Raw genomic sequence first — 25,809 nt, forward strand, 5'->3', positions numbered from 1 at the left:
CCATACCTGATTTCAAGAGATGGCAAGTGAGGTAAGAAATCATTCCCCACAAAGAAACACATGAACACCCAGTCATCGACCGTTCTTTCAAAGTCATAGGTGAAAGGCAAGTTCGACATAACCAGCTCTTTCTCCAAGTACTGAAGAAAAAAAAAAGGAGATTAGAATGTTTGCAACACTACATTGACACACCATTACACAAGTGCAAACTGAACAGCGCATACCTCACGCAGCACATTAAGACGAATGAAGATAAACTCCTGCTCGCAGCCTGGGGGAGTACTGGCAAACTCATCATGCTACGAAACAAAAATAATGTGAACATGGTTAAATGCCCCATGAGCGCTCTTGAATTTCTTAAACAATCCACACTTCCATCAAGTCACTTTTAAGCTCTCTGTGGTCTCATGTAACACGCAACCAAGATTTACCTCTCCTTTCTTTTCTCTGGCCACTCCTTGACATTCCTTTAGCTCATGCCCCATCTGCCCACATAAGGCGCAGGGTTTCGGTTGGTTAGGCTTAAATTCTTCTCGGATGATGGTGAAGAAAGGTTCATGCGTAGCCAGCCCCAGCATAATGAGATCAGCTGAAAAAGAAAATAGAAGATTTTAAAGAGAAGACCCTAGAACAGTTCTATTCAATGCCTGCTATGACATCATGCCCAATTTAGAGGCACAACTAGTTAACGAAGGTTCACAAGGAAACTAATAATATGTGGGAGAAGTTATAGCAAAGCAATTTAAAACCTGAAATCATTTTGGCATCCTGCTACTCAGCAAATAGCCGTGTTATACGGTCTTTCATACCTATAACCAAGGACATAAATAGACTGCGATGTTGTCCTCCACAATTACAAAGAGTTACTAAATCTATTCTAACACGTCAACACACAAATAAATGAACAAGCCGCTGTGTGTGTGTGAAAAAACCTGAAGCTTTCCGAATGTGTCTTTGCTTTGAGGAATTTTGGACCACTCAAGTGTGCGGCTTTAATTCACTAATGAAGAGGTCTGGGCATAGCTGCCTCACACCAATGGGACCATGGTCAGAGTCTGTTTAGATGCAGTATGTTGGAATGGGCTTCTTTTGCATTACCAGTAGTCAGAAAGCTTAGGGTCAGATACAGTAATTTGACTTCTAATAATATTCACCCTAGGGATTGCGCATTCATGCAGTAGTGAATATGTGAAACAGGCACAGGGGCAGATCTAAGCAATTCAAATGCTCCTTTACTGTATGCATAATATGTAGGCACCATATACTTTCTGCACAGCTCTGATAAGGTCCTGCCACAGCTTATTATTGGAGTCAATGTACAATGGCCAGCAGCTTTCAGAATGACACAAATCATTGCTTTGAACAAAAAGGGTTTCAAAGGTAAGGATATTGCGGCTAGTAAGATTGCACCTCAACCATTTATTGATCATCAAGAACTACCTTGAGTGGTTCAATTTAGGGCACCCAAGAAGGTGCAGCAAGCACCAGGACATTTTCCTAAATTTGATTCAGCTGTGGGATCAGGACACTACCAGTCCTCAGTTTGTCCAGGAAGGGAAGCAGGCAGGTGTAAGTGCAAAGACTTTTGGAGGATAGCATGGAGTCAAGAAGGACAGCAAAGAAGCTACGTCTCTCCACGAAAAAAACCCATCAGACAGAATGATATTTTGCCAAAAGTTACATGGATTGGACTGATGAGGACTGGTGTAAAGCAGTTTTCACTTATCAATCCATTCCTGCGTCATGCCAACAGTAAAGCATTTGAGATTATTCATGTGAGGGGTTGCTTCTCAGACATGGGGCATGGGCTCACTTGAAATTTTGCTGAAGAACACAGCCATAAATAAAGAATGGTACCAACACATCCTCCAAGAACAAGTCTCCCAACCATCCAAGAACAGTTTGCTGATGAACATTGCCTTTTCCAGCATGATGGAGCACCTTGCCATAAGGCAAAAGGGTACTTGTTTCCTAGCACGGCCACAATCGCGGGCATCGCGGGTAATTTTTAGTGGCCTGCGATGCGACCGACGCCCGCGATTTCCCATTGAAATGCATTTAAAAAAGTCAAAATCGCGTCGGTCGCATCGCAGGCGGCTAAAAAAGGCTTAGGGGGGTATTCAATCTTCGGGTCACGGCAGACGAGCTTGCTCGCCTGCCGTGACCCAGTCCCGTTCTCGGTCAGCTCAACCGAGAACATGCAGGTGGGATTCAATGTCCCGCCTGCAGCGGGACGAGAAGGGGGCATGGCCGCGAGTTGCGGCCGGGAAGTGACGAGATGCAGACGGCAGCTCGTCACTTCCCGGCAGAACGAGCCCGACAGCTAGAGATGTCGGGCTCGTTCTGCCAGGAAACCCTGTTCAATGCTGTCGGGGAAGACAGCATTGAATAGGGCCCGTCGAGCATCTCCCCCACGGGAGATGCTCGATGGCGATTGAATATCCCCCTTAAAATGGTCCAGACGCGATGCCCGCGATTTCTCATAGGGAACAATGTTAAATGCCTCAATTTACCCAAATCATCATAGGGAACAATGTTAAATGGGCCAGAAACCCCCAAAAACACCCCTGAACAGTGAAATGGCCCCCCCAAATTAGTTACCGCCACCCCACGATCAACGTGAACCCGAAGCATGGCGAGCGCAGCGAGACGCATCCTCCGACCTTTTCATACCCCCACTATCCACGTCGGCGTGGAGTTGAGAACAGAATAGTGTGGCGAGCGCAGCGAAACACCGAGCCCGAAACGTGGCGAGCGTAGCGAGCCCCGCGAGGGGACGCGGATACCTTCACAGGTAAACGTGTCCCTTCGCGGGCTTCACAGGTATCTGCGTCCGCTCGCCACACTATTCTATTCTCAACTCCACGCCGACGTGGATAGTGGGGGTATGAAAAGGTCAGAGGACGCGTACCGCCGCCGCTCGCCACGCTTCGGGTTCACGTTGATCGTGGGGTGGCGTTAACTAATTTGGGGGGGCCATTTCACTGTTCCGGGGTGTTTTGGGGGGTTTCTGGCCCATTTAACATTGTTCCCTATGATGATTTGGGTAAATTGAAGCATTTAACATTGTTCCCTATGGGAAATCGCGGGCATCGCGTCGGTCGCATCGCATGCGATATTTTAGCCCGCATGCGATGCGACCGACGCGATTTTTTACCTGCGATGCCCAAGATCATGATCGGTGTGGCCGTGCTAGGAAACAAGTACCGGCAAAAGTAATAGCCATGTGGTCATTGTGCAATGGATGAAGCGCCATAGTTCGCTCATCTGCAATTTGACTTTACTTTTGCCGTGATCACATCTGTCTGTATAAAGAGCAGCTTGCCCACATTTAAAAGTAGCACACAAGGGCAAAAAGTTTTGATTAAACCTCAAGAAGTTCCACACAAAATTTATAGTCATGTTAGCGGGTGTGGAAATATTTTGCTATAAAATTGTTGCCATTTATTCTACACCTGTATTGTTTTGCATAGAGGAAAAAAATAATAACTTGATCATTTCATTTGAGAAGCCGACCTATAAACTGCAAGGAGCTCTGTAATTAATAAAAAACAAGCACAAACTGCACAATGGAGATACTTTAATCTCCACATTAGACAGAAAGTCACAATCTAGCGCTTACCGTCAGCACCACATAAGCAGTGATGAGTGTTTGGGTCGTGATTAGGCTGAGCTGTTCAGAAAAAACAGAAGAGAAGAAAGGTTAGGTTATCCTGGGAGATGCAACAGAGCCAAATCACACCAGCAATCAACACATTATACCTCTCTGCCGCCTGATGTAATCCATAATCTTATGTTCACCTTCACCTGGTGCACTAGCATCTGATAAAATGACCTACAAAAGAGGAAGTAAAAATGCAGACGTCAAATTCTCTATAATAGGAGTCATTTTCAACCGAAAATTTTTGACTACCTGGAAAAGGAACAGCCCTCCACCAATTGGCTGGAAACAAAGAAACAATACTAACATTTGTTGCCACCAAAGTCTGATAAACAACATAAATTAGGTATGCATTCTTACTGTAAGGTTTTTCCAGCCAGGGTCATTATTTAAACGTTCAGCAACATAATAGCGAAGACATTTTGCCAGGTTGTCCATAAACTCTGTGCCCTGTAAAAGGAAAAATCCTCATTATCAATATTACGAGCAGACATTGAGAGATGTAGAACAGGATCTAGGGGGTGCAGGGACTAATACTTACAGGTGTAATGCAGTTACTATCAAATCTCTCTTTCACTTCTTCAGGAGGTAGATAACCACCTGGTGGAAAGGGAAAATAGGCACTTTAATTTAAAAAAAAAATGTAGGTAATGCGGTGGAAGTTTGCAAGTAAACAAATTCATCAGTGCATAAAGAAAACCGCATTTCAGTCTGCAAAAAAAGGCTAAATTGGACAAACTGCACATACCCTTGGACAGCACTTCCTCGCGTATACGACTTTTCTCCTCTGTCAACTCAACACCTTCTTTGGATGCTCTAAAACGTCTAGAGCGCTGCTGATTCATTTTAGCACGGGGAGCCTATTAAAGAAACATAATATCTAAATTCCACTTCAAAAGAAACATCCCATTTAGCTACATGCATTCAATGGAACCAAGTGATAATTGTAAAGCACTGTACTGCAGAAATTCCACAGCACTATTAAGCTCCGTACACACTGAATGATTGGTCGCTGAGCGATAGTTCACTAGGCAACCAAATTGCTGAGTGTCCCATTTTCATCAGCGACAGTCGCTGATGAAGACTAGAGAACCTGCCGGGGGAAGCCACTGGTCGCAGTAGCATGTTCCAGTGACCACTGCAGGGCTGGTTGCAGGAGCACGCTCCCTGCAACCGTTGCCCTGCGTGCACATGGATATGGTCGATCAGCGACCATATCCTCAGCGATTATTGCTGAAATCCCCCGGGGCTTTAGTGCAAAAATATATAAAAATAAGCTACTGTCAGTTCGTAGCTGACTGGCAGGTCCTTCACCACTCTCCACTTTATCATTTGTTAAGGCTTAACACATTTGGCCCAGAGTTCTATAATAAATGTTTATCAACAAAGTGGTGAATATACTTTGAGGCTTTAATGGAAATTGGGTAGGACTACAAAGTAACTATTCATTTAGTCAATAACCATCTAACATTTCGCTCAGGATCATAGGATAAAAAAAAAAAAAAAAAAAAAAAAAAAAAAAAAGGGTCAGCACCTGTGGTTTGCATATTATCTGTCCACTTATAATAGCCTATTGAAGATTTATAACTCAAAGATAAGCATAGTGCCATATAAGGATCAGTGTTGCCGGAAAGCTTAATCCTTACCACGCCATCAATAGCCATATACAGCAACCTCCTGGGCCTCACAATGTTAAACAACCTATCCATATACTCGAAAATCGCAACCATCATTTCATCTTCATTTTTGGGTGCCGGCCTAAAATTTGGAGAAGAGAAAAGTGTTACAGTTGGATTTTAAATGGGAATGTAAAGTGAAAAAACGATAAAAGCAACTTACTTGTCCTCTGGGTGAGTACATGGATGAATGATGCCATTCATATCCAAATACAAGTTATCAAACTCCACTTCATTTGGGTTTGGTTTGCTGGTATCAACTGGTATCTTGATTCCATTGCATTCTTTATGCTGTAGATAGAGAGGGGGGGGGGGGGAGGGGAATAAAAAAAGGCAAAGATTAATTCAATTCAACAATGAAACAAAACCAAAAATGTGGAGGTCACATAATCTAGGCATAAGCTGAATATAAAGCATATAACATATAAAGGCGCGCCAGTAAATATCCACAAACAACTTGCCCACCAAACTGTTAATCATTGAAAAATGAATTTTAGTTTGTTTATGCTACACCGAATCCCTAGCACTGCATTGTGTGGATCAGCGAGGAAGGGCTTCTTTGTAACTATTGTTCCTATCACGAGAGCTATGAAATAACACTGAAATAAGTCTCCGTGCTATCAGGATCTTTGCTCTAGGTTTGACCATGGACATTTTCTTTACCCAAAAGTACTTCAAAACTACTTTCACCTACACCAAGAGGCCAATCCAATTGTGAAATGCTGGAATGGGATTCTGAGCTATTCAGTTGTTGCTCTGGCCATTACCATTTAATGAGACTGACATCTTTGTTTGGCTAAATTCAACTCAAAGTTTCTGTTTGAGAGTCTTAAAAAGTCCAGGTTTGGGTGCCTAAACTATAGATTTTCCACACATTTTCTCACACCTCAATAGGCTGTGATAAACGGGGAAAAAAAAAAAAGTTTGACAGAAGCCCATTAGTTTAAACAGGACAGCAGGGGGTGCGAGCAGAATTGAATTCACTCCATAGCACCAAACAAAACCACAAGAATCTGTACTACCATACTCATTCCATAACCTTTTCCGTCTGCCCTTATTGGAGAGAAGAGATGGTTAAGGTCCCATACACTAGTGCCAGATTTCACCCAATGGCAACAGGTCAGACTGAGAAATCATATGGACCAAATTGCATGTGTTTGACATCCAACCTGACACGATGCGCGGTCCCATGCGCATCTAGTCAGAAGTTTGATGAGCTGTGCATAAGAAAACCATAAGTGCATCCATCAGCTGCACATATTGCAGGTGCTAAAAACCACACACTATCACATCAGTCTTCCCTTGAACTCCCAGCAGTTCCCCAGGAGTCCTTTCGCATGCAATAAATCACATAAGATTTGTCGCATGTAAAAAAAAATGGCGCTTCAAGTGCCAAGTCTAATGGGAAGCTGCTGGGGGAGCACAAAGTAAATCGGGTCTGACTTGCCCTTGAGACAAGTCTGACTCGTGTATGGTGGCCTTTAGGGTATGTACAGAGCCCCTGTCAGGATTCCCATATTGGGTTGCCGGGTTCCATTTTTGGTCCAGCAATATACCCACTGCTGGGATATCCTGGCTTTTACACATCTATTGCTACACAATTGGCTAGATAATTATATTAAACAGATATCTTATAAAAAGTAGCCAGTAATTGTAGAAAATCATTTTGAAAAGATTCTAGTTCATACACATCAAAACCGTTAGTTTAAACTGATAAACATTAGTAGCAGTGGATGTGAGTCTGAAAATTTAACAGGAGTTCCATCTTAAAATATTATTCTAAAATAATTTTTGTACAGTACTTTGTTCACAATCCTGTGAGCAGTGCATGTAGATGGGGGGGGGGGGGGGGGGGGGGGGGGGGGCGCGTTTACACCTTGTGGTCTCTGACAGGGTAATCTGATTGGAGCCATTCAATTAGAGACTCAGGACCAACCTGCAAGCAGCATATGGCAGTAGTAAAGGTGCCCATACACGTTACAATTATTGTATACAATATCGCATCTCAAGGTGCCCACAGACGCATCAATTATCGAATGCGTTTTGTACTTTTTAAGCACAAATTGCATCTTATGTACAATTATTGGATGGTGTTTATGGGCTTGTGCGATGCGATGCGCGTTCCCAGGAGCCCGATATTGTAGGTCTAAAAAAGTACGTGCTGCATGTACTTTTTAGACTACATCTGAAATGTAACATTACAAACATGGGTTCATCACATCGCATCGCATGCATCCAAGTGCATATTGCATAGCAAGCTGGAAGAAAAATTGTATAGAACCATTGTACAGACAAAAACGCATAGCACAGTACAATTGTAGCGTCTGTGGGCACCTTTAGACATACAATATCGGGCTCCCGGGAACGCGCATCGCATCGCACAAGCCCATAAACACCACCCGATAATTGTACATAAGATGCAATTTGTGCTTAAAAAGTACAAAATGCATTCGATAATTGATGCGTCTGTGGGCACCTTTAGTTTTGCGATAAGATGAGATGAGATCTAGTACAAAAAGTTTGTGCAGCAAATACTTTTTGTACTAGATCTCATCGCAAAACTGAGATGCGATATTGTATACAACAATTGTAACGTGTATGGGCACCTTTAATGCTCACCTGCAATCACACACTGGTTGTGAGAGCACAAATAAACAAACTGCTGCCTGGGGATGCTGGTTGGGTTGTAATTCACATGGAAGAAGAGACTACGTAACAAAAAAAGTCACGCAACATGCAGAAGCTACAGTTTATGGATTGAAAAAATAGCCAAATGCACACAAAGTGAACTTAATATATTAATAAAGCCCATACACACTAGAAGATTACCTTAACAATCTGGTTGGAATGAAAATCTGTAATGAAACACTTGGAAAATGGACAAAACCAGTCATCTTCATAAATTTATTTAACCATTTGTCTGAATGACCAATTTTTGTCTGTTTTCCATGTTTAGGAGCAAACAATTGTCATTTGCTTCCAAAAAGTTCCAGATTTTCACTGCAACCAGTCAGGTTGGAAAGACAATATTCTAGTGCAGTGGTAGCCAACCCTAGCCCTCGAGAGCTACCAACAGGTCACATTTTCCAGACAACCTAGCTTCTGCACAGCTGCACTCATTAATCACTGACACATTTTAAAAGATACACAGATGGAGCTAATTAGCTCACTTGTGATTCTGTGAGGAGACCTGCAAAACATGCACTGTTGGTAGCCCTCGAGGACTAGGGTTGTATGGGCCTTATTTATTTTAATGCAAATAGATTTTTATTGTTTTTAGGTGTAGCAAACACAGTATAATTCCATTGTAAATTTGACAATTGAAGAGCAGTACATTAGCTTAATAGAATTTGCAAAGGCTGGCATGGGGGGGGGGGGGGGGGGGGGGGAGAGGAAAAAAAAAAAAAAAAGGGAAAAAGGGAAAAAGGAATGGGTGTCGGGAGGGGGGGGGGGGGGAATTCTGGTTCGTAAATTTAGTTATCAGTAGTTAAGATAAAAAGTATAGTCGTGGATGCGGTTCTACGGCCACTTCCGGCAGGGAGGGACGGCAGGAGAGTAAGCGTGAGAGGGGAGACGACCGATGACCCGGTCGATAGAAAAGGGGGGGGAGGGGGCACCAAAAGGGTTAAGGTGTTATTGCTTCTTTGTAGGTCTTGGAGTCCTTAAAGAGCAGCCAGCGGGACCATGTATTCCTGAACTGGGCGTGTCTGTCCTCAGCTGAGGATAGGATGTCTTCCATGTCCATGTAAAAGTCTATTTTTTTGAACCAGTCCTTTATTGTTGGAGGAGAGGAGGAGCGCCACCTCACCGGGATAACCGATTTAGCAGCATTGTTCAGGTGGCATAACAGGGAGTTTTTATATCTCGATATGGGGGCTGGTGAGAGGTGGAATAACCAGAATAGTTGGTCAGTGGGGATCTGGTCTCCCAGGATAATCGCAGACATTCTGAATATCTCCGACCAATAAGGTAGGATAAGAGGGCACTGCCACCATATGTGCAGTGGGTTTCCTGGGGCCCCGGAGCAACGCCAGCAAATATTGGGAGCTCCAGTGCCCATTTTGGAGAGGGTGTCTGGGCATCTGTACCAGCGAGATATTAATTTGTATTGTGTTTCGCGGACACCCACATTGGTGGAGCATGCGTGAGCCAGGCATAAAATCTTTTCCCAGTTGGCGTCACCTATCTCCTCTCCCAGTTCTCGGTCCCAGGCTACCGTAAAGTGGGGAGGTTTGAGGCTGATATCTGCCAGGATAAGATTGTATATTGTGGAAACGGTGTGTTGTGGGGGGGTCTTATTAGCGCAAAGGAGTTCAAAGGGTGACGGGGGGGCTGGTTAGCGTGTTGGAGGGACCAAGAGAGTGGAAATAGTGACGGACCTGTAGGTACCGCCAATACTCCAAATCTGGTAGGCTCCATTCAGCTTTAACTTCATCAAAAGACAGAAAACGTCCCGCACTCACCAGCTGTCCTACTCGGAAGAGTCCCCTGTCTAACCAACGGCTAAAGGCCGACAAATGCGTACCAGGAGGAAAGCAGCTAAGTGCAAGAAAGGACCTGTACGGGGAGGTCTTTGAGGAAATGGAGGGGAATTTCCTAAGGGATTTCCATGTTTGCATGGTGGGTCCTATAGTGGGATGGCTTGAGGCAGGTAGGGAAGGGAGCCATGGGGCTATGTATACCGGGGTGCGAAGTTCCTGCTGCTCGATCCGAACCCATTGTTTTGTCGTATCTCTTCTCGACCATTCAATGATCCTAGTTAGTAGCGAGGCCTGATAGTATCCTTGGATATATGGGAGTCTTAAGCCTCCCCTAGATGTTGATCTGTGTAGGAGATCTAATCGCAGCCGCGGTCGTTTTCCTGCCCAGACAAAATCACGTATTATGGCCTGTATATCTTTAAACCAATGTTGGGGGATCTTAATGGGAAGGGTCTGGAGAAGGTAAAGGATCCTGGGGAGGAAGTTCATCTTCAGGATCCCCAATCTACCGAACCATGAAAAAGGTCGAGCTCTCCACGAACACAAATCGTGCCGCAGTTTCGTAAGGAGGGGGGTGAAGTTAGCTTCAAAGAGCCGGGAGGGGCATCTGGTGATGACTACGCCTAGGTATTTTAGTTGGGAGTCGTGCCAGGTGAAGGGAAACGCTGATTTGAGGCCGGAGATGATACTAGGGGGAGTGGAAATATTTAGTGCAATTGACTTTGTGTAGTTAATTTTAAAGTTGGAAAGGGCCCCGAAGAGACGAAACTCCTCCATTAAGTTAGGGAGGGAGATGGTCGGGGATGTGAGTGTTGCGAGAAGGTCGTCGGCAAATAGGGCTAGTTTATATTCCTGGCCGAGGAGGGTGAAGCCAGAGACATCTGGGTTCGCTCTTATAGATAGGGCTAGAGCCTCCATGCAGAGAATAAATATTAGTGGTGAAAGGGGGCAACCCTGGCGAGTGCCGTTCTTAATATTAAAGGAAGTGGATAAGGAGCCGTTGACCTTGACCCTGGCTGATGGAGTACGATAAAGGGAGAGAATGTGTTGGGAGAAAGTGGGGCCTAATCCCATGTGCTGGAGGATACGTGACATGAAGCTCCAGTCGATCCCGTCAAACGCTTTTTCGGCATCGGTAGAGAGCAGGATCGCTGGAGCACCCGTCTTAAGGCCCCCATACACTAGCCGATTTTGGTCAGATTTCAGCCAGATCAGTCGGATCTGGCCGAAATCGGACCAAAATCGGCTAGCTTTGATGTCCCCTCAGATCCGATGCGCGGTCCCGTGCGCATCGGATCTGCGTCGGGTGGTCGGACCTGCTGCACGTCCGACCACCCGACTTGGGACCTAGTGGGGCGGCGCGGCGGTGGAGGGAGCAGGGGGGGGCTGGGGACGCTGCGGGGGACACAGGCGGCATAGAGCCGGGCAGGGGGAGCCGGCCGGGAGCTGTCAGTAATGAATAAAAAAAAAAAAGCCCATACAATGAATGGGCGGCCTGTGATTGGCTGAGCGCTCTCTCAGCCAGTCAGCAATTGGCTGAGAGAGCGCTCAGCAGCCAATCACAGGCTGCCCATTCATTGTATGGGCTTTTTTTTTTTTATTCATTACTGACAGCTCCCGGCCGGCTCTATGCCGCCTGTGTCCCCCGCAGCGTCCCCTGCGTACCGCCTCGCCGCACAGACGCTGTCCCCCGCAGCGTCCCCAGCCCCCCCTGCTCCCTCTACCGCCTCGCACAGACGCTGTCCCCCGCATCGTCCCCAGCAGCGGGTGACACAGACGTGTCCCCCGCAGCGTCCCCAGCCCCCCTGCTCCCCGGGTTTTTTACATGTGATAAATCGAGACGATTTATCACATGTAAAAAATGGCACATCAAGTGCCAATCTAATCAAGCTCCCCCGGGGAGCAGCAGGGGAAGCTCAGGGGGAAGTCGGGGGCGACTTGTCCTAAGGACAAGTCGCCCTAGTGTATGGGGGCCTTTAGAGATGTGGTGGACTAGAGCCAGGATTTTGGAGGTGTTGTCTCGGGCCTCACGTCCCGGGACAAACCCCACTTGGTCACTATGTATGATGCTCGGGAGGAGCAACTTCAGTCTATTTGCTAAGAGTTTGGCAAAGAGTTTCAGGTCAGAATTCAAAAGTGATATGGGGCGGTAACTGGGGCAGAGGGACGGGTCTTTGCCCTCTTTAGGGATAACTGTAATGATGGCTTCAAGGGACTGTTTGGAAAAGGGGGACGAGTCTGAGATCGAGTTGAAGGCTTCCAGGAGCATGGGGAGCAATTTGTCCTTGAAGGCCTTATAATAGACAATGGGGAAACCGTCTGGGCTCTTCCCAGAGGGGGAAGATTTTATAGCTCGAGGAGTGAAAATGGTTTTTCTAGTTCCTCTATAGTGGCTGGACTAAGTTTCGGGAACCCTACTCTGGTGAGATAATCCCCTATCGCGCGTTGCTTCTCCCCAGCCTCAGGGAAGGATTCTGTAGGGGGGAGGTTATAGAGCGAGGAGTAGTAGGAGCAGAAGGCTTCCGCTATCTTATGCGTCTCGTGGAAAGTTTGGTCCGTCCCATCCCTGATAGAGGATATGAAGGAAATGGCTCTTTTTTCGCGAAGAGCACGGGCCAGCATTTTGCCAGGTTTGTTGCCCCATTTATAGTATTTGCTACGGCATTTTCTGTAGGAGAATTTGATCTTATCTAAGAGGATCCTATTCAGTTCCGACCGAGCAGCAAGGAGTTCACAGTGGGCCTTATTTATTTTATCAACAGTTTCTTATATAGCGCACACATATTCCGCAGTGCTTTACAGAGAGAAAATTTGAACATTAACATCAGTCCCTACCCCAGTGAAACTTACAATCTAAATTCCCTACCACATGTACACAGACACATTCATTAATTAATTCATTCTAGGGTTAATTTTTTAGTTAGGAGCCAATTAGCCTACCAGTATATTTTTTAAATGTGGGAGTAAACCCACGCAAGCACGAGGAGAATATACAAACTCTGCAGTTAGAGCCATGGTGGGAATCGAACCCATGACCTCAGTGCTGTGAGGCAGTAATGCTAACCATTACACCACCTTTACTGCCTTAACAAATAAAATGAACTGGTCACAGATTGGATAATCTGTGGGGAGAATAAAAAAAACAACTAAAGTAAAATATTGAGATAAATAGGAGACTACTGTAGGTCTGTTTAATAACCAATTGAATCAATGTAACATGCACATTTTGCTTGTTGTAGGAACAATTACATTTCCTCTTTAGAGTCCTTTGTATATAGTGCCAATATATACTATATTTTTGTGTAATAGTGGTTTACATGGTAACCAGACACAAACATCAAAAATAATGTGTTTTTTTTTTTTTACCAGTTATCCATATTGTGTATGCTCAATGCGATGCCTACCAGTTGGGGAGAAGGGGTACATACCATTGCATAGCTTCTGATTTGGTTTCGAAAACCATGCAATAACAAGGGTCGTGTAAGTAGCTCCTGTATCTTTGGGTACTCCAGGCACACACTGCAACCTGTGCAGGCGCCCAGGGAGTCCGGAGGATGCTCCTATGCGGGCGACCCTGGCCTTTTAGCTTGATATCATGACTGAGAACCACTGTGTCCGAGCACAACACCATCAGAGGTGGTAGAGGCTAAGACAGCAGAACAATTTATACATGCTTGGGATAGGCATATGAATATCCTTACAAAGAAATAAGGATTAAAAAGGGTTGAGATTACCTGAATGGTAAAAAAGGGGCAGACTAGATGGGCCAAATGGTTCTTATCTGCCGTCAAATTCTAACACTGTCTGCAAATATAGTTATTGCTACATAATACCAGTTTAAACATTAGGGGGCTATCTTTCTCATGAACAACAAGGAAAGCTGCTCAGAACAGACATCGCTTGACAATTGAGATGGTAGCACATGTTAGAATGGCGCTTAATTCATTTCATATCCCTGGAATCTGCACAACACAGGGTCAAGGCACTAAGATCCCAATATAGCCCATACATCCAACAGGTCTCTGAATTGTTACAGAAGGAATACACATATAGGCTACTCTGCAAAGGAACGGTTCACCAGGTGAGATTATATTCTCTCTTCTCCTTTCCTGCTCCGATCATTGTATATTACAGAGATGTTATGGCGTGTTATATAATAAGGAAGCCAAGCCTGTTGACTCCATGTATCTAGACCCATTTATAATCTACATAATGTGCTTTGGAAAGGTTTACATATAAATGAAAATATGTACTTTACTATAATGTATGAGTCAAAAGAAAAACCTTTCTTTAAGACAGCACAGTTCTTTGCATATTTTCATTTATTGCTCACAAATGGACAGACTACCATCGCATCTTTACCAATCTTAAGAAATTACTGGTAGAGCTGTAGTGATTTTTTATTTGGCTGTGTAAAGATAAAGATGCCAGCAATGTCAGGCTGGGGACAGATCTGATGTGTACCCAATTTAAGGACGTTTCATAACTATGGGTATATACACACGTACTATACAAAGAACCTTAGATGATAAACATGGTTCCACTTTACAGAGGCAGGCTGTAGTTATGATCTATGAGCTATACATGAGAAGCAAACTTAAGGTGCTTACACAATGGCCGATAGGCGGCACTGCCGATATCTGTAGCTTAGCAGCTTACCAAACAGATCAGAATGAGGGCCTAGATGCAGAAGACATGTGTGGATTACTAGTGAACAGTGTCTAGGCCAAGTCATTAGGTCGAGCATGAATGTTCAACAATGAAACGTTACACATTGTTGTGTGTCTATGTCGACATGGACCTCCAATTAGTGTAATGTTCCGTTTCGCACAATAACCTTCTCAATAGTAATCCACATGGATCATAAATGGAGAAAAATAAAAATTATAAAAAAAAATTCATATCGACCTTTTAATTAGGGGACCATTGCCATGGCCACCTATTGCATTTGTCAACCTTTTGCCGACGTCAACCTACTGCATGTCAATCCTTTGCCTTTCGCCCAACTGTGGTAGACCTATTGACTTTCGACCTAATAACCGGAACTATGTCTGTACAGTGGTGTAACCCCCCCAAGCGAATGGAGTCATGCTATATGTAGTGTCACTGGGTCACCAGTGCCGTCTGTGTGTGTGGGGGCTTGGCACTGCCATCTGTCTCTGCAGGGCACCTGGTATGAACTTCTGGCCATGTCAAAAAGCACAGGATAAGCCAGTTAGACAGAAGATCCCGAGATAGGTAGCAATGCAATACCCCTGTCACATCACAAAGCTGGTTCGGACCTGGAAGCACAATCCCGAACCTGACGAAGAGCTTTCACACTAAAACCAGTTTGCCCATTAAACAAAGGCGACCCGGGTTTAACCCATCTTATAACCTTGGTCGAATTGCTGGGCTTTTCAACCCAGGTTATAAACGGTGGTGCTTTTGCACCGCACCTTAAGCCAGGTCCATACGTCACCAACCCGACAATTATCTGGGTCCAAAAAGTTAAGTGTTCCAGAAACAATAAAATATTACATCAAAACATCTAAAAACCTTAAAACCCCCATACACTATGCAATTTGGGCCCTTTTCCTCACTTTTAAAACTGAAAGTGGATAAATCAATGGGGCCAGATGGGATACATCCAAGGATACTAAAAGAGCTTAAAGGAGAGCTGGTAAAACCAATAACAGAATTATTCAACCAGTCACTAGCTACTGGAGTAATCCCAGAGGACTGGAAAACAGCGAATGTAGTCCCACTGCACAAAAGTGGAAGCAAGGAAGAGGTAAGCAACTATCGACTAGTGAGCCTAAATCGGACCAAAATCGCATGTGTTTGACATCTGATCTGATGCGCGGTCCTGCGCGCATCGGATCACGGCGTCGCTCCTGCAGAACATAAGATATATTGGAATCTGAGCCATCATGCGTGCTTTTTAGCACCCACGATGTTCAGATCCGATATATCTATATATAGCGCCCCCCCGCATTGACGGCTCCCTATTCAAAAGACAGGGCGGGCGCTGATTGGCTGAGCTCAGCAGCCGCCCGGTCTTTTGAATAAGAATTCTTTCTATTCTCCCGCCGCGCCGACAGTCTCTGCTCTGCGACGCCTGCGGTCCCCGCCTGCACTACCTCCGCAGGGAGCCGGGAGCCGTCAATGCGGGGGGCGCTGCTAGTAAGAAAGGGGCGCGCTGCGGGGGACACAGAGTTGGCAGTACAAGAGCCGGGCAGGAAAAGCTGTCAGCGCTAGGAAAAAAAAGCCCCTACAATGAATGGGCAGCCTGTGATTGGCTGAGCGCTCTCTCAGCCAGTCAGCAATTGGCTGAGAGAGCGCTCAGCCAATCACAGGCTGCCCATTCATTGTATGGGCTTTTTTTCCCCAGCACTGACAGCTCCCGCCTCCCCCTGCTTGGCTCTGTCACCCACAGTGTCCCCTGCACGCTGCCTTAGCAGCGCCCCCCACCAGCAGCCCTGTTCTGCAGCCCCCCCCCCTGCTCCCCGGGTTTACAGGTGATAAATCGAGACAATTTATCACGTGTAAAAAATGGCACATCAAGTGCCAATCTTATCAAGCTCCCCCGGGAGAGGGGGAGCTTGATAAGGGTTTTAACAAGGTACAGGTGGGAGACATTCTTCACAGGAAGAGGAGCAAAAGAACACGAGGACATGCACTGAAACTAGAGGGAGGAAGATTCAGGGGAAATGTGAGGAAGAATTACTTCACAGAAAGAGTAGTAGATAAGGGGAATAGCCTACCATCAGAGGTGGTAGACGCAAATACAGTAGTACAATTTAAACATGCTTGGTATAAGCATATTGATATCCTTACAAAAAAATAAGGATCAAATATGGTTTGAGGTAACATGTTTAAAAAAAAGACTAGCTGGGCCAAGTGGTTCTTATCTGCCGTCAAATTCTAGGTTTCTATGTTAGTGCCCAAATTGCAGATGAATGACAACAAATCCGGCACAATGCGTGGTCCCCATGCACATTGCACCGGAGCCTGCAAGTCATACCTGCAGCACAAGCAATCTGATTGCTTCCAAAATACATTGATAGCTTGCCCTGACCAGTTTGGTGTGAAACATTTGTACATATGTCTTCAGATTGTTCTAAATCGGTTCAAGAAATTATCCAAAAAAATAAAAACGGCTACTGCAGTTCCCACACATAGGGGGTATTCAATAACAGGTGCAATTTCTGACAGGGGAAATAGAACCTGCCGCCTATTCAGTTCTGCGGTTGCATTGAAAGAGGATTTAAAAACAAAAAAAAAACAGATTAGATCTGTTTTGCCTGGAAACGGCCGTTTCGACAATTCACAGCCATTTTTACCAACACGCCCCCTTTTCGTCTCAACAGGCAGAACATTGAATTCCTAGTAGGGAAAAGTGGCTCTAAATTGCACACCCTCACTAATGGAAGGTGCCATCTGCTGAGAATAAAATGGCTTACACACAGAGAGAGGGTGCAAATGCACTATGCGATCACTACATTGCAATATGATATATAATAAGAGGTTGTTGGTATATCATTGGCTAGTGATATTGGCCTGCCCACCAATCGTCCAGGTCAACTCTTGTTGGGCAGGTCCCTAACACTATGGGGTCACCACCTGGGACGCAGGGAACCCCGAAACATGAAAAAAAAAAAAAAGTGACTATTTAAGTTGTGATGCCCTGAGACAGTCTAGCCAGAGCAGCCCAATGCATTAAATTCCACCTGTTCAGTTGCAGGCGAGCTGGCCGTGGATGCCGACCATTAGGACAATCAGAATCCCATATAAAATGTATAGGGCTAACATCACAGCAGACAGCGACACCCCAGGCATGGAAGAGGAACCGCATGGGTTTTCAAAGATGGCGGGTGCTAGAATGAACACTACATAATGCCCATTACATATACCACACGCCGTAATGTCCATTACACATTCATACCAAACACTGTAACGTTCATTACACAATATGCCACACACTGTAATGCCTTTTACATATAATACCTCATTCCGTAATTACATATACTACTTTTAGACCGCAAATGCCGTGTCGCACACGGAATTAGGACACTGGTCCCATCCCCAGAGCAACACGGCATTGCGGTCTGAAAGTTCCGACACCGACACGGCATATTGCCGAGTTGGTGACGTCACATGGGGCGGAGCGTCATCGGGGGCTTGGGAGGAGGCAGTACTTGGAGCTGACAGTGCTGCCTCCTCCATACTGTGAACAGGACATGGGTCGCTCGACCCAGGCACCCATTTACACTGCACTTGACATGGGTCATAGCCGTGTTCAACCCTGGTCAATACCAGGGTTGAACACCCGTGTTGCTCGACCCGTGGTGGCCTTTTCAGACCACACCTTGACCCGTGTTGGGGCCGCAAGAACACGGCAATAACCCGGGTCTAGAGTGCGGTCTGAAAGCGGTAATATTATGCCACATCCCAACACGCTCGTTGCCAATGGGGTCAACATGCTATGCCAGGGGTTAAGGCTTGTTGCTATGGGGTTAACATGGTCTGCCAGTGTACAGAGCTATATGGCAAGGGAGCAGATTTAAAATAGCTGGCCGCAACACTTACATTTAGCAGGCTCCCTCTCACCAACTGCCACAATGAGGTGGATGCTGGGCAAGAACACAGCAGGGCTTCAGGAGGGTGGCTGGAGCCGCACTGACATCTGCATATCTCCCAACTTTCCCGCTTATCGCAGGAACATCCTGTTTTTTTGGGACGTTCATGCAAACCACATAAGTAGTGTAGCGGTATTGGGACCAATTCTAGTAAAACATCTAGTCTACTGATCCAATGCAAAATTTGTTAAGTGTTGGCCATGAAAATTGATCTTTGCAGAAGATCAGAGCGATAGAGCCTGCTCTACCATTAGGCATCTGCCTAGGTGTTCCTGTTCTGGGGGCCTCCCTGGAGCAGATCACAAAATTAAGCAGGACTCAGATTCATCCTTGTTAACCTTAATGCAAACCACAGACAATACACACTGGGCGATTTTGAGCCGAATGCAGCCCAGTTTTGCCCTTTGAGCTGCTTTCAGCTCAATGTATGGCCCGGCAATGAGCGCTGAAGCACGCTCCTCCATCATCACCAGCCACCGCTCATCTGCTGGTATTATCAGGAGGTTGCGGCTAGAACCACTTCTGTATTGTGAAGTTTCCCAGCATGCACTGGGTCCACTTATTACTGGAGAGGGTATAAATGTGCCCAAAGCATGACGAGCAAAGCAAAGGTATAATCCGTATGCAATAAAATAACCGACGTGAGGGCATTTAACTACTTCCACCTGCCCCTAACCTCAGATCCTACCCACAAAACAGAAGTGGATCCAGACACAACCATTACAAACAGATGAGGGACGGTGTTGGGGGGAAAAAATATACACACACACCACGATTTTCCGCCCAGCAATTTTCCCCATAATTACTCTGCATACACGCTGGGCAAAAATGCCCAGTGTGTATGGACATTAAGAAGCCATCTCTGCATGTTTACCTGAGGCTCTGAAGGTCAGTATTGGTGTGTGGGCATTAGGAGCAGTAAGCTGAAGCTTTGCCTAGGGTGCAGAAAATTCTTGAACCATACCTACTCTGAGCAGTGAGGCCTACCTATTAGGCCAGACCCAGGGCATTGCCAGGCACAGATTTAGCAGTGTGTCCTTACCAAACATATTGTGCTTGCATGATACACAGGCAGTCTTCCTATAAATGCATTTTTGTAATATATAGTGTTGCAAAACGCAGATAATAAAAATAACATTTTTATAGCCACAATCGGGAATACAACACACATGGCCCTTTGCACTTTTACACAGGCAACCAACAGTAACCAGCTACAATAAGAATCCAGGTGGGAAACATCACACAATAACACGGTGGAAGCTGCGCACAGGGCCTCCATAACACACACAGTGGGAGAAGCCCGGAGCTGCAGTGTGCGGAGGAATGACGGGGACACACGCAGCGCCTCCCTAGCATGCGCGTTAGCACCCACCTTCTCCTCCACTGAATGCACCACGATGGACGGGTACTTGCGGCTCAGCCAGCGGAAAAAGGCCGGGACTCCCATGTCACAGGCCGGTTGATTACAGAGCTGTGAGCTAGCAGGCCGCGATTCATACACACGATACGCAGCAAGGAACAGGAAACGGCACTCTATGACGAGAAACACCTCATAAAGATACCAAATAGGGGTGGAGCCGGACCTGACCGCTTAGCGGCCATATTTGATCAGGGCACAATGCCCTTACATGGTGCTGTTTAAGTGAGGGCCAAATTCATACCTGCTCGCTATGCTGCGAATTCGCAGAAGGAGCAATTATCGGACAACTGCACATGCGCATGATACACAGCAAGGGCCGTTTGCGGGCATAACGCAGCGTTTTCTGGGAGTACCCCAGAAAGCGAAGGTGTTCCCTGGCCATTGGCAGGGATGGCCGCTGATGTCATCATTGGCCTCTATCCACGGCTTTCTAAGCGCCAAGTAAGTCTAGTCAGATGAGAAAACCATTCAAATGATTTTCCTTTTGTGAGCACGGCTGCGAATGCATTCACTGTGCACATGGGTGTTATTTCTCATGTGTGGGGCATCGTTTACCTGTTCACTGGGCTCTGAACACTCGCAATACAGCAAGTAGGTCTGAATCGGGCCCTGAATTTGGTTTGTTGCGTAAAGGTTTTTTTTGGTACTAGCGTAGTTAGCGTAGCGTCCTGTCAGAATCGGCGTAGTGTTCTCTCGGTCAGCGTAGCGTAGTGTTCACATGGCCGCGGACAGCGTAGTCAGTCAGCCGTACGCAGTTAGCGTAGTCAGCCATCAGGTCCATTGTCTCAGAGTTACATTGAGGTCAGTTATGGCTGCTGAAAAGCTTACAATTTTTAACCTGCCGCAGACGGAAGAGTTTGTGGCTTTTTTACAGAGTCACAAGTTTCTCCCTGAGGCCAAGACCTGTCCCAATGGCCACCCTATGCGACTAAATCTGAGGGAGCGAATGTGGCGCTGCAACATCAGAAGCTGTGGCAAAAAAAGGTCAGCGTCAGGGCTGCACAGTGGTTCCGTGGGTGCTATCTCACCTTTGTGACACTGATTCGATTCCTCTTTTGTTGGGCAGAGGAGCTCACCAGTATCACCTTTTGTGAGCGGCATCTGTCTATCTCCCAAAAAACAACAGTGCAGTACAACAATCTGATGTGGGAGGCCTGCACCGTCGACCTAATGTCACAGCCCCAACGATTGGCGGCCCAGACAAGATCGTTGAGGTTGACGAGAGCCTCTTCGTTCAAAGGAAAAGCCATGTCGGATGTATGCTGCCCCAGCAGTGGTTGTTCGGAGGCATTTCTAGGGAGACCGGTGAGTGCTTCGTCACAGCAGTTGAAAGATGTGACAACAGCACCATAATGGCCGCCATTGAGAAGCACATTGAACCGGGGACAACCATCTACTCCGATTGCTTGTGTGCCTACAACACAGAGCAGCTGGAGCTGGCAGGGTACAACCATGCTCGGGTGAACCACCGGTACAACTTTGTGGATCCGGAGACCGGGGTTCACACCCAGAACATCAAGCGCCTTTGGGGATCCTGCAAGTGGCGCAACAAATGCCAAAGGGGCACTGTGCGCCATCAGCTCGACTCCCACTTGCAGGAGTTTGCCACCTTTTAGTAGTATCCATACCTCTAAATAATTAATTCCAGTTTATATACTTGAACGACTCCTCAAATTTACCATAGTTTGCTTTTCTGAAATTCAAGGACCTAGTTGCTCCAATGTAATTATCTTTGTTAAAATTTAAATCAAATGTGATCACTTTTCCCCAAAGTCTTCCTTATGGTTATGTTAGTAAGAATGGCCCCATTGTTGCTCATAAAGACATCCAGGATATTGTTATTTCTGGTTGGACTTTCAATAAATTGATACAAATAGTGGTCATTTAGGGCATCCAATAAAACATTCCTCTTAAAGGTACTACTTGACCTATCTTTCCAATTTATTTCTGGGTACTTCTTGTGTGCAGGACATAATTAAGGGCTGGAGCAGAAGCTGAAAATTATCAAGGGATTATTGTGAGAAGCTGAATGGGTGTGGCTAGTCGTGTGCTGGTGTGGCCAGTGCCATGCTGGAACTATCAATACCAATGTCCCCATGAATATATAAAAGTAGAAATGTTGCATCATCTTGGGAGGAAAATAGAAAAACTGTTTTAATAGATATGATAAAAGGTTGACCAAGTGGCCAGCTAGGTAATCGGTTATTTTCATGCAGCAAAAATGATGGGTCTTTTTTTTGTGGCTTGAAACTGTAGCTCCATTCAACCCATTGTTAATCTGGCCATGCAGGTGTCCTGTAACTACTTCCTATCCTGAATTACCACCATACCCCAATATTGGGAACTATGGTACTTGATCATTTCATGTACATGCTAAGATGTGAATGCAATTTCAGACAGATCTTTATTTTGAGACATATTTAAAGATAGTGTGCTATAATAGCCAATAGTAGTCACATATGACCAAGAGTAGGCTTGACTATGCTATTCTATGGGGAATATTAGCTGTAGAAGGAGATCCGTCTGCTTTTTTTTATGGATTGATTGTGATCTGAATGAGGATAAAAGGCCCCATACACAGTACAATGGCCCGATTAATCCTAAGGACAAGTCAGACCAGTTTGCCCAGAGCCCCCCTGCAGCTCCCCGGGAGGCTCACATGCGATCTGGCACTTGAAGTGCCCTTTTTACATGCAATAAACAAGGTACTAGTGCCCTGTTTTGTCTATGCAGTCAGAGAATGTCAATATTCAGCATATAGAAATTCACAATGTAGACAGAATGTCGACACACCCTTTTAGGCAGATATTAGGGTTAGACTATAAGAGTAAATAAGCCCATACACCAGCTAAACAAAACACAAAAAAAGATTAATCAATTCTGTGTTTTTACCCTGATTTAATGATTCTCCAATCTGCTAATATGTGAACATATAGCGCTTATATTTTTCAACAATTTGCAGATTATTTTTAACTAGATCTGCAACTCATGAAAGTGCCCATTTTACTAGTAAACTATTAATAACAGTCTGCAACCTGATTTACAGATTCCGTCTACTTATTGGTTGGAATTACCGATTGGTGAACCCCATACATTGATGATTTTTTAACACAAAAATTTTCAAAATGCAGACTTGCCCAGTTGATTGTTAATGTATGGGCCTGATTAGACTGAACTGCAAACCTCTGTCAGCATGCCGACATCCTGAACATATTCAGAACGTGTCAACATTAGGCTGTCAACACCCCTGGCTTGGGGCTAATTTGTAAGTCTGAACACTGCCTTCATCCAGCTAAGAAAATCTTGCTGCTACGTAGTGTTCACTCTAGGATTTTGTGCGAGCAGGGTGCTGGGGGGCGGAACGTCACAGTTGTGGGCGGTCCCAGGCCGCCGACATCATGAAAAGGGCCGGGCCCGGCCACCGCCGTCATTAAAGGGGCGGGCCCGGCCACCGCCGACAATAAAGGGGGTGGGCCCGGCCGCCACCGTCACTAAAGGGGGCGTGCCCGGCCCCGACGAAGTTGCTGTGCTGCCCGGGAAGCACCGGGCATCACCGTCTACGATGGCGCTGGGCTTCCCCGTGCACACTGTCAGGGCAGGCACGCTCCCAGCACGGGTACAGGCCAGCGCTGCGGGCTCCGCTAAACCCAATGTTATTCTATGTAGTAGCACTAATATTATCACTGCTGCGGGCTGTATCCGGTAGTAACTCCGCAAGCCACCACGCCTAGGACAGGGGGAAAGATCTAGTAACCCGGCTACAGCGCAGCGTATGTCCCATGTACTCGGTGGGGGTGATAAGTCTATGCCAATTGCCTGTAGCTGGGGGCAGGCTGGATGTGCAGGGTGATAGCTGTGCCTGTAACACGCTGCCTAGATACTCATGAATAGGGGCGGGCACGGCCACCGCCATCCTTAAAGGGGACAGGCCCGGCCCTGCCGAAGTTGCTGTGCTGCCGGGGAAGCGCCGGGCATCGCGGTCTACGGCGGCGCTGGGCTTCCCCGTGAACACCTTCGGGGCAGGCACCAGGCTGCTTGCCCCCGGCCAATTGCCTGTAGCTGGGAGCAGGCTGGAGGTGCAGGGTGATAGCTGTGCCTGTAACACGCTGCCTAGATACTCATGAATAGGGGCGGGCCCGGCCACCGCCGTCCTTAAAGGGGACAGGCCCGGCCCTGCCGAAGTTGCTGTGCTGCCGGGGAAGCACCGGGCATCGCGGTCTAAGGCGGCACTGGGCTTCCCCGTGAACACCGTCGGGGCAGGCACCAGGCTGTTTTAAGCAGAGCCGGCCTTAGGCATAGGCAAACTAGGCAATTGCCTAGGGCATTTGGAATGCCTAGGGGCATCAGCAGCTTCTGCTGATTAAAATGATATGCAGCATACCTATATTCTGTGTGTGAGTGAGGCTGCATCTGCATATGGAATAGTGTATTCATGGAAATCACTGTAACATAGCATTCTGTATGCAGGTACAGCCACAGTCGCACACAGAATATATTCATGCCACATACTGTATCATTTTAGTCATGGGAAGCTCCTTGGGTCATAACAATGCAAATAAGACAAATTTTCAGCAAAAAAGGCACCCAACGTTAGCAGAACTGGCCAGGAGCTGCATGGCTTATTGAGGAAAGATGTATGAGGAAACATCTGTATCCAAGCAGAGGCAGAGGTCACAGTGTTAGCGGCTGTGCGAGTGCTGTCTGTGGGTGGGTTGGTTGTGCAATAGTGTTCGTCACACTGTATGTGTAAGGGGCATTATGTGTGTCATGTATAAATGCATTAATAATGTGCATCATATGCGTAACAGGCATTATGTGTGTCGTGTATAAGGGCATTAATAATGTGCAACATATGTGTAATGGGCATTGTTAGGCGCCGTACCTGGCGTCGCCGCCGTCCAGGTCCCTCAGCAGCATCTGCGCTGCTAGGACGGCGGACATCTTCCGACGCGCGTCATCAGGAAGCTTCAGGGATGTTGCTAGGCAACACCCCGAACTTCCGCTCCGGCCGCTCCTGCACGGGGAAGATTATGCAGAGCGTACAAGGAAGTGATGTCACCACAGGGGGCGGCTATTTCAAATATAAGCTGGCGTCTTTCTCTCACTGACGCCGGTTATAGCGTTCTGTCAGCTGTTGCTAAAGTTCGTGTTCCTGGTCCTGGTCCCAGTCGGAAGTTCCCTTGCTGTTCCCCGCCTGCTCTGCCTTGCCTGCTTTGTCCTGCGGTGTCTGGAGTTCTGTCGGTGTGCCCGGCTGTGACTCATCATCCTCAGAAGTCTGCAGAGGCTTGTCTGGGTCTCTGTCATCTTTCCAGATAAGTCAGGGGTCACCCTGTGTTTCTCCTCCTGCTGTTTGGCATCATTTCGTATTGGGCTTTTCAGTCAGCATTATTACCATTTCTTTATATAACATCTCACAAGCATTGTTGCCATTTCTTTATATAACATCTCACAAGCATTGTTGCCATTTCTTTATATAACATCTCACAAGCATTGTTGCCATTTCTTTATATAACATCTCACTAGCATTGTTGCCATTTTGTGTCACCTATTGAGCAGTATTGCTCCCCTGGGGTTTCTGGGAGTTCCCCGGTTCTGGGGTTTAGTTAGGCTGTCCCCTTGCTCTCTCCTGGCCTCGGCGGATGTGTTGTATTTTCCTAAGACCTGCCTGTAGCGGAGTGGGGCGGACCTAATTCGCCCTTCAGCCGAGACGGGCCCAGGTGAAGCCTAGCACAGCACACATCCGTCAAACCCAGCCAGAGGCAACGGAGTTAGGTTGCCGGGGATACTCCCAGAATCCTTACAGGGCATTATGTGTGTCATGCATATAAGGGCATTAATAATGTGCAACATATGTGTTAGGGGCATTATGTGTGTCATTATGTGTATGAAGGGCATTAATAAAGGTTGGTATAATGTGTAAGGGGCATTATGGTTATAAGGACATTAATAA

At 46.3% G+C, this 25,809-nt stretch overlaps 1 protein-coding gene across 1 annotated transcript in view; it reads right to left on the bottom strand.

The window, feature by feature from the left end:
• Positions 1-19,984, bottom strand: part of XRN2 (5'-3' exoribonuclease 2) — a 48,089-nt gene extending 28,105 nt beyond the window's left edge. Inside the window, exons 1-11 of the mRNA XM_083175918.1 lie at positions 19,812-19,984; positions 5,501-5,628; positions 5,308-5,419; positions 4,410-4,521; positions 4,203-4,261; positions 4,022-4,111; positions 3,763-3,835; positions 3,623-3,673; positions 432-589; positions 225-299; positions 7-140 (exon numbers count right to left, since the gene is read on the bottom strand). Coding sequence (XP_083032044.1) covers positions 7-140; positions 225-299; positions 432-589; positions 3,623-3,673; positions 3,763-3,835; positions 4,022-4,111; positions 4,203-4,261; positions 4,410-4,521; positions 5,308-5,419; positions 5,501-5,628; positions 19,812-19,886 — 1,067 coding nt within the window. The 5' untranslated portion in view covers positions 19,887-19,984. The remainder of the gene's footprint in view (positions 1-6; positions 141-224; positions 300-431; positions 590-3,622; positions 3,674-3,762; positions 3,836-4,021; positions 4,112-4,202; positions 4,262-4,409; positions 4,522-5,307; positions 5,420-5,500; positions 5,629-19,811) is intronic.
• Between the last annotated feature and the right edge of the window lie 5,825 nt (positions 19,985-25,809).

This window comes from Crinia signifera, chromosome 3 (assembly GCF_055691185.1).
Source record: "Crinia signifera chromosome 3, ASM5569118v1, whole genome shotgun sequence".
Lineage (NCBI taxonomy): Eukaryota > Metazoa > Chordata > Amphibia > Anura > Myobatrachidae > Crinia > Crinia signifera.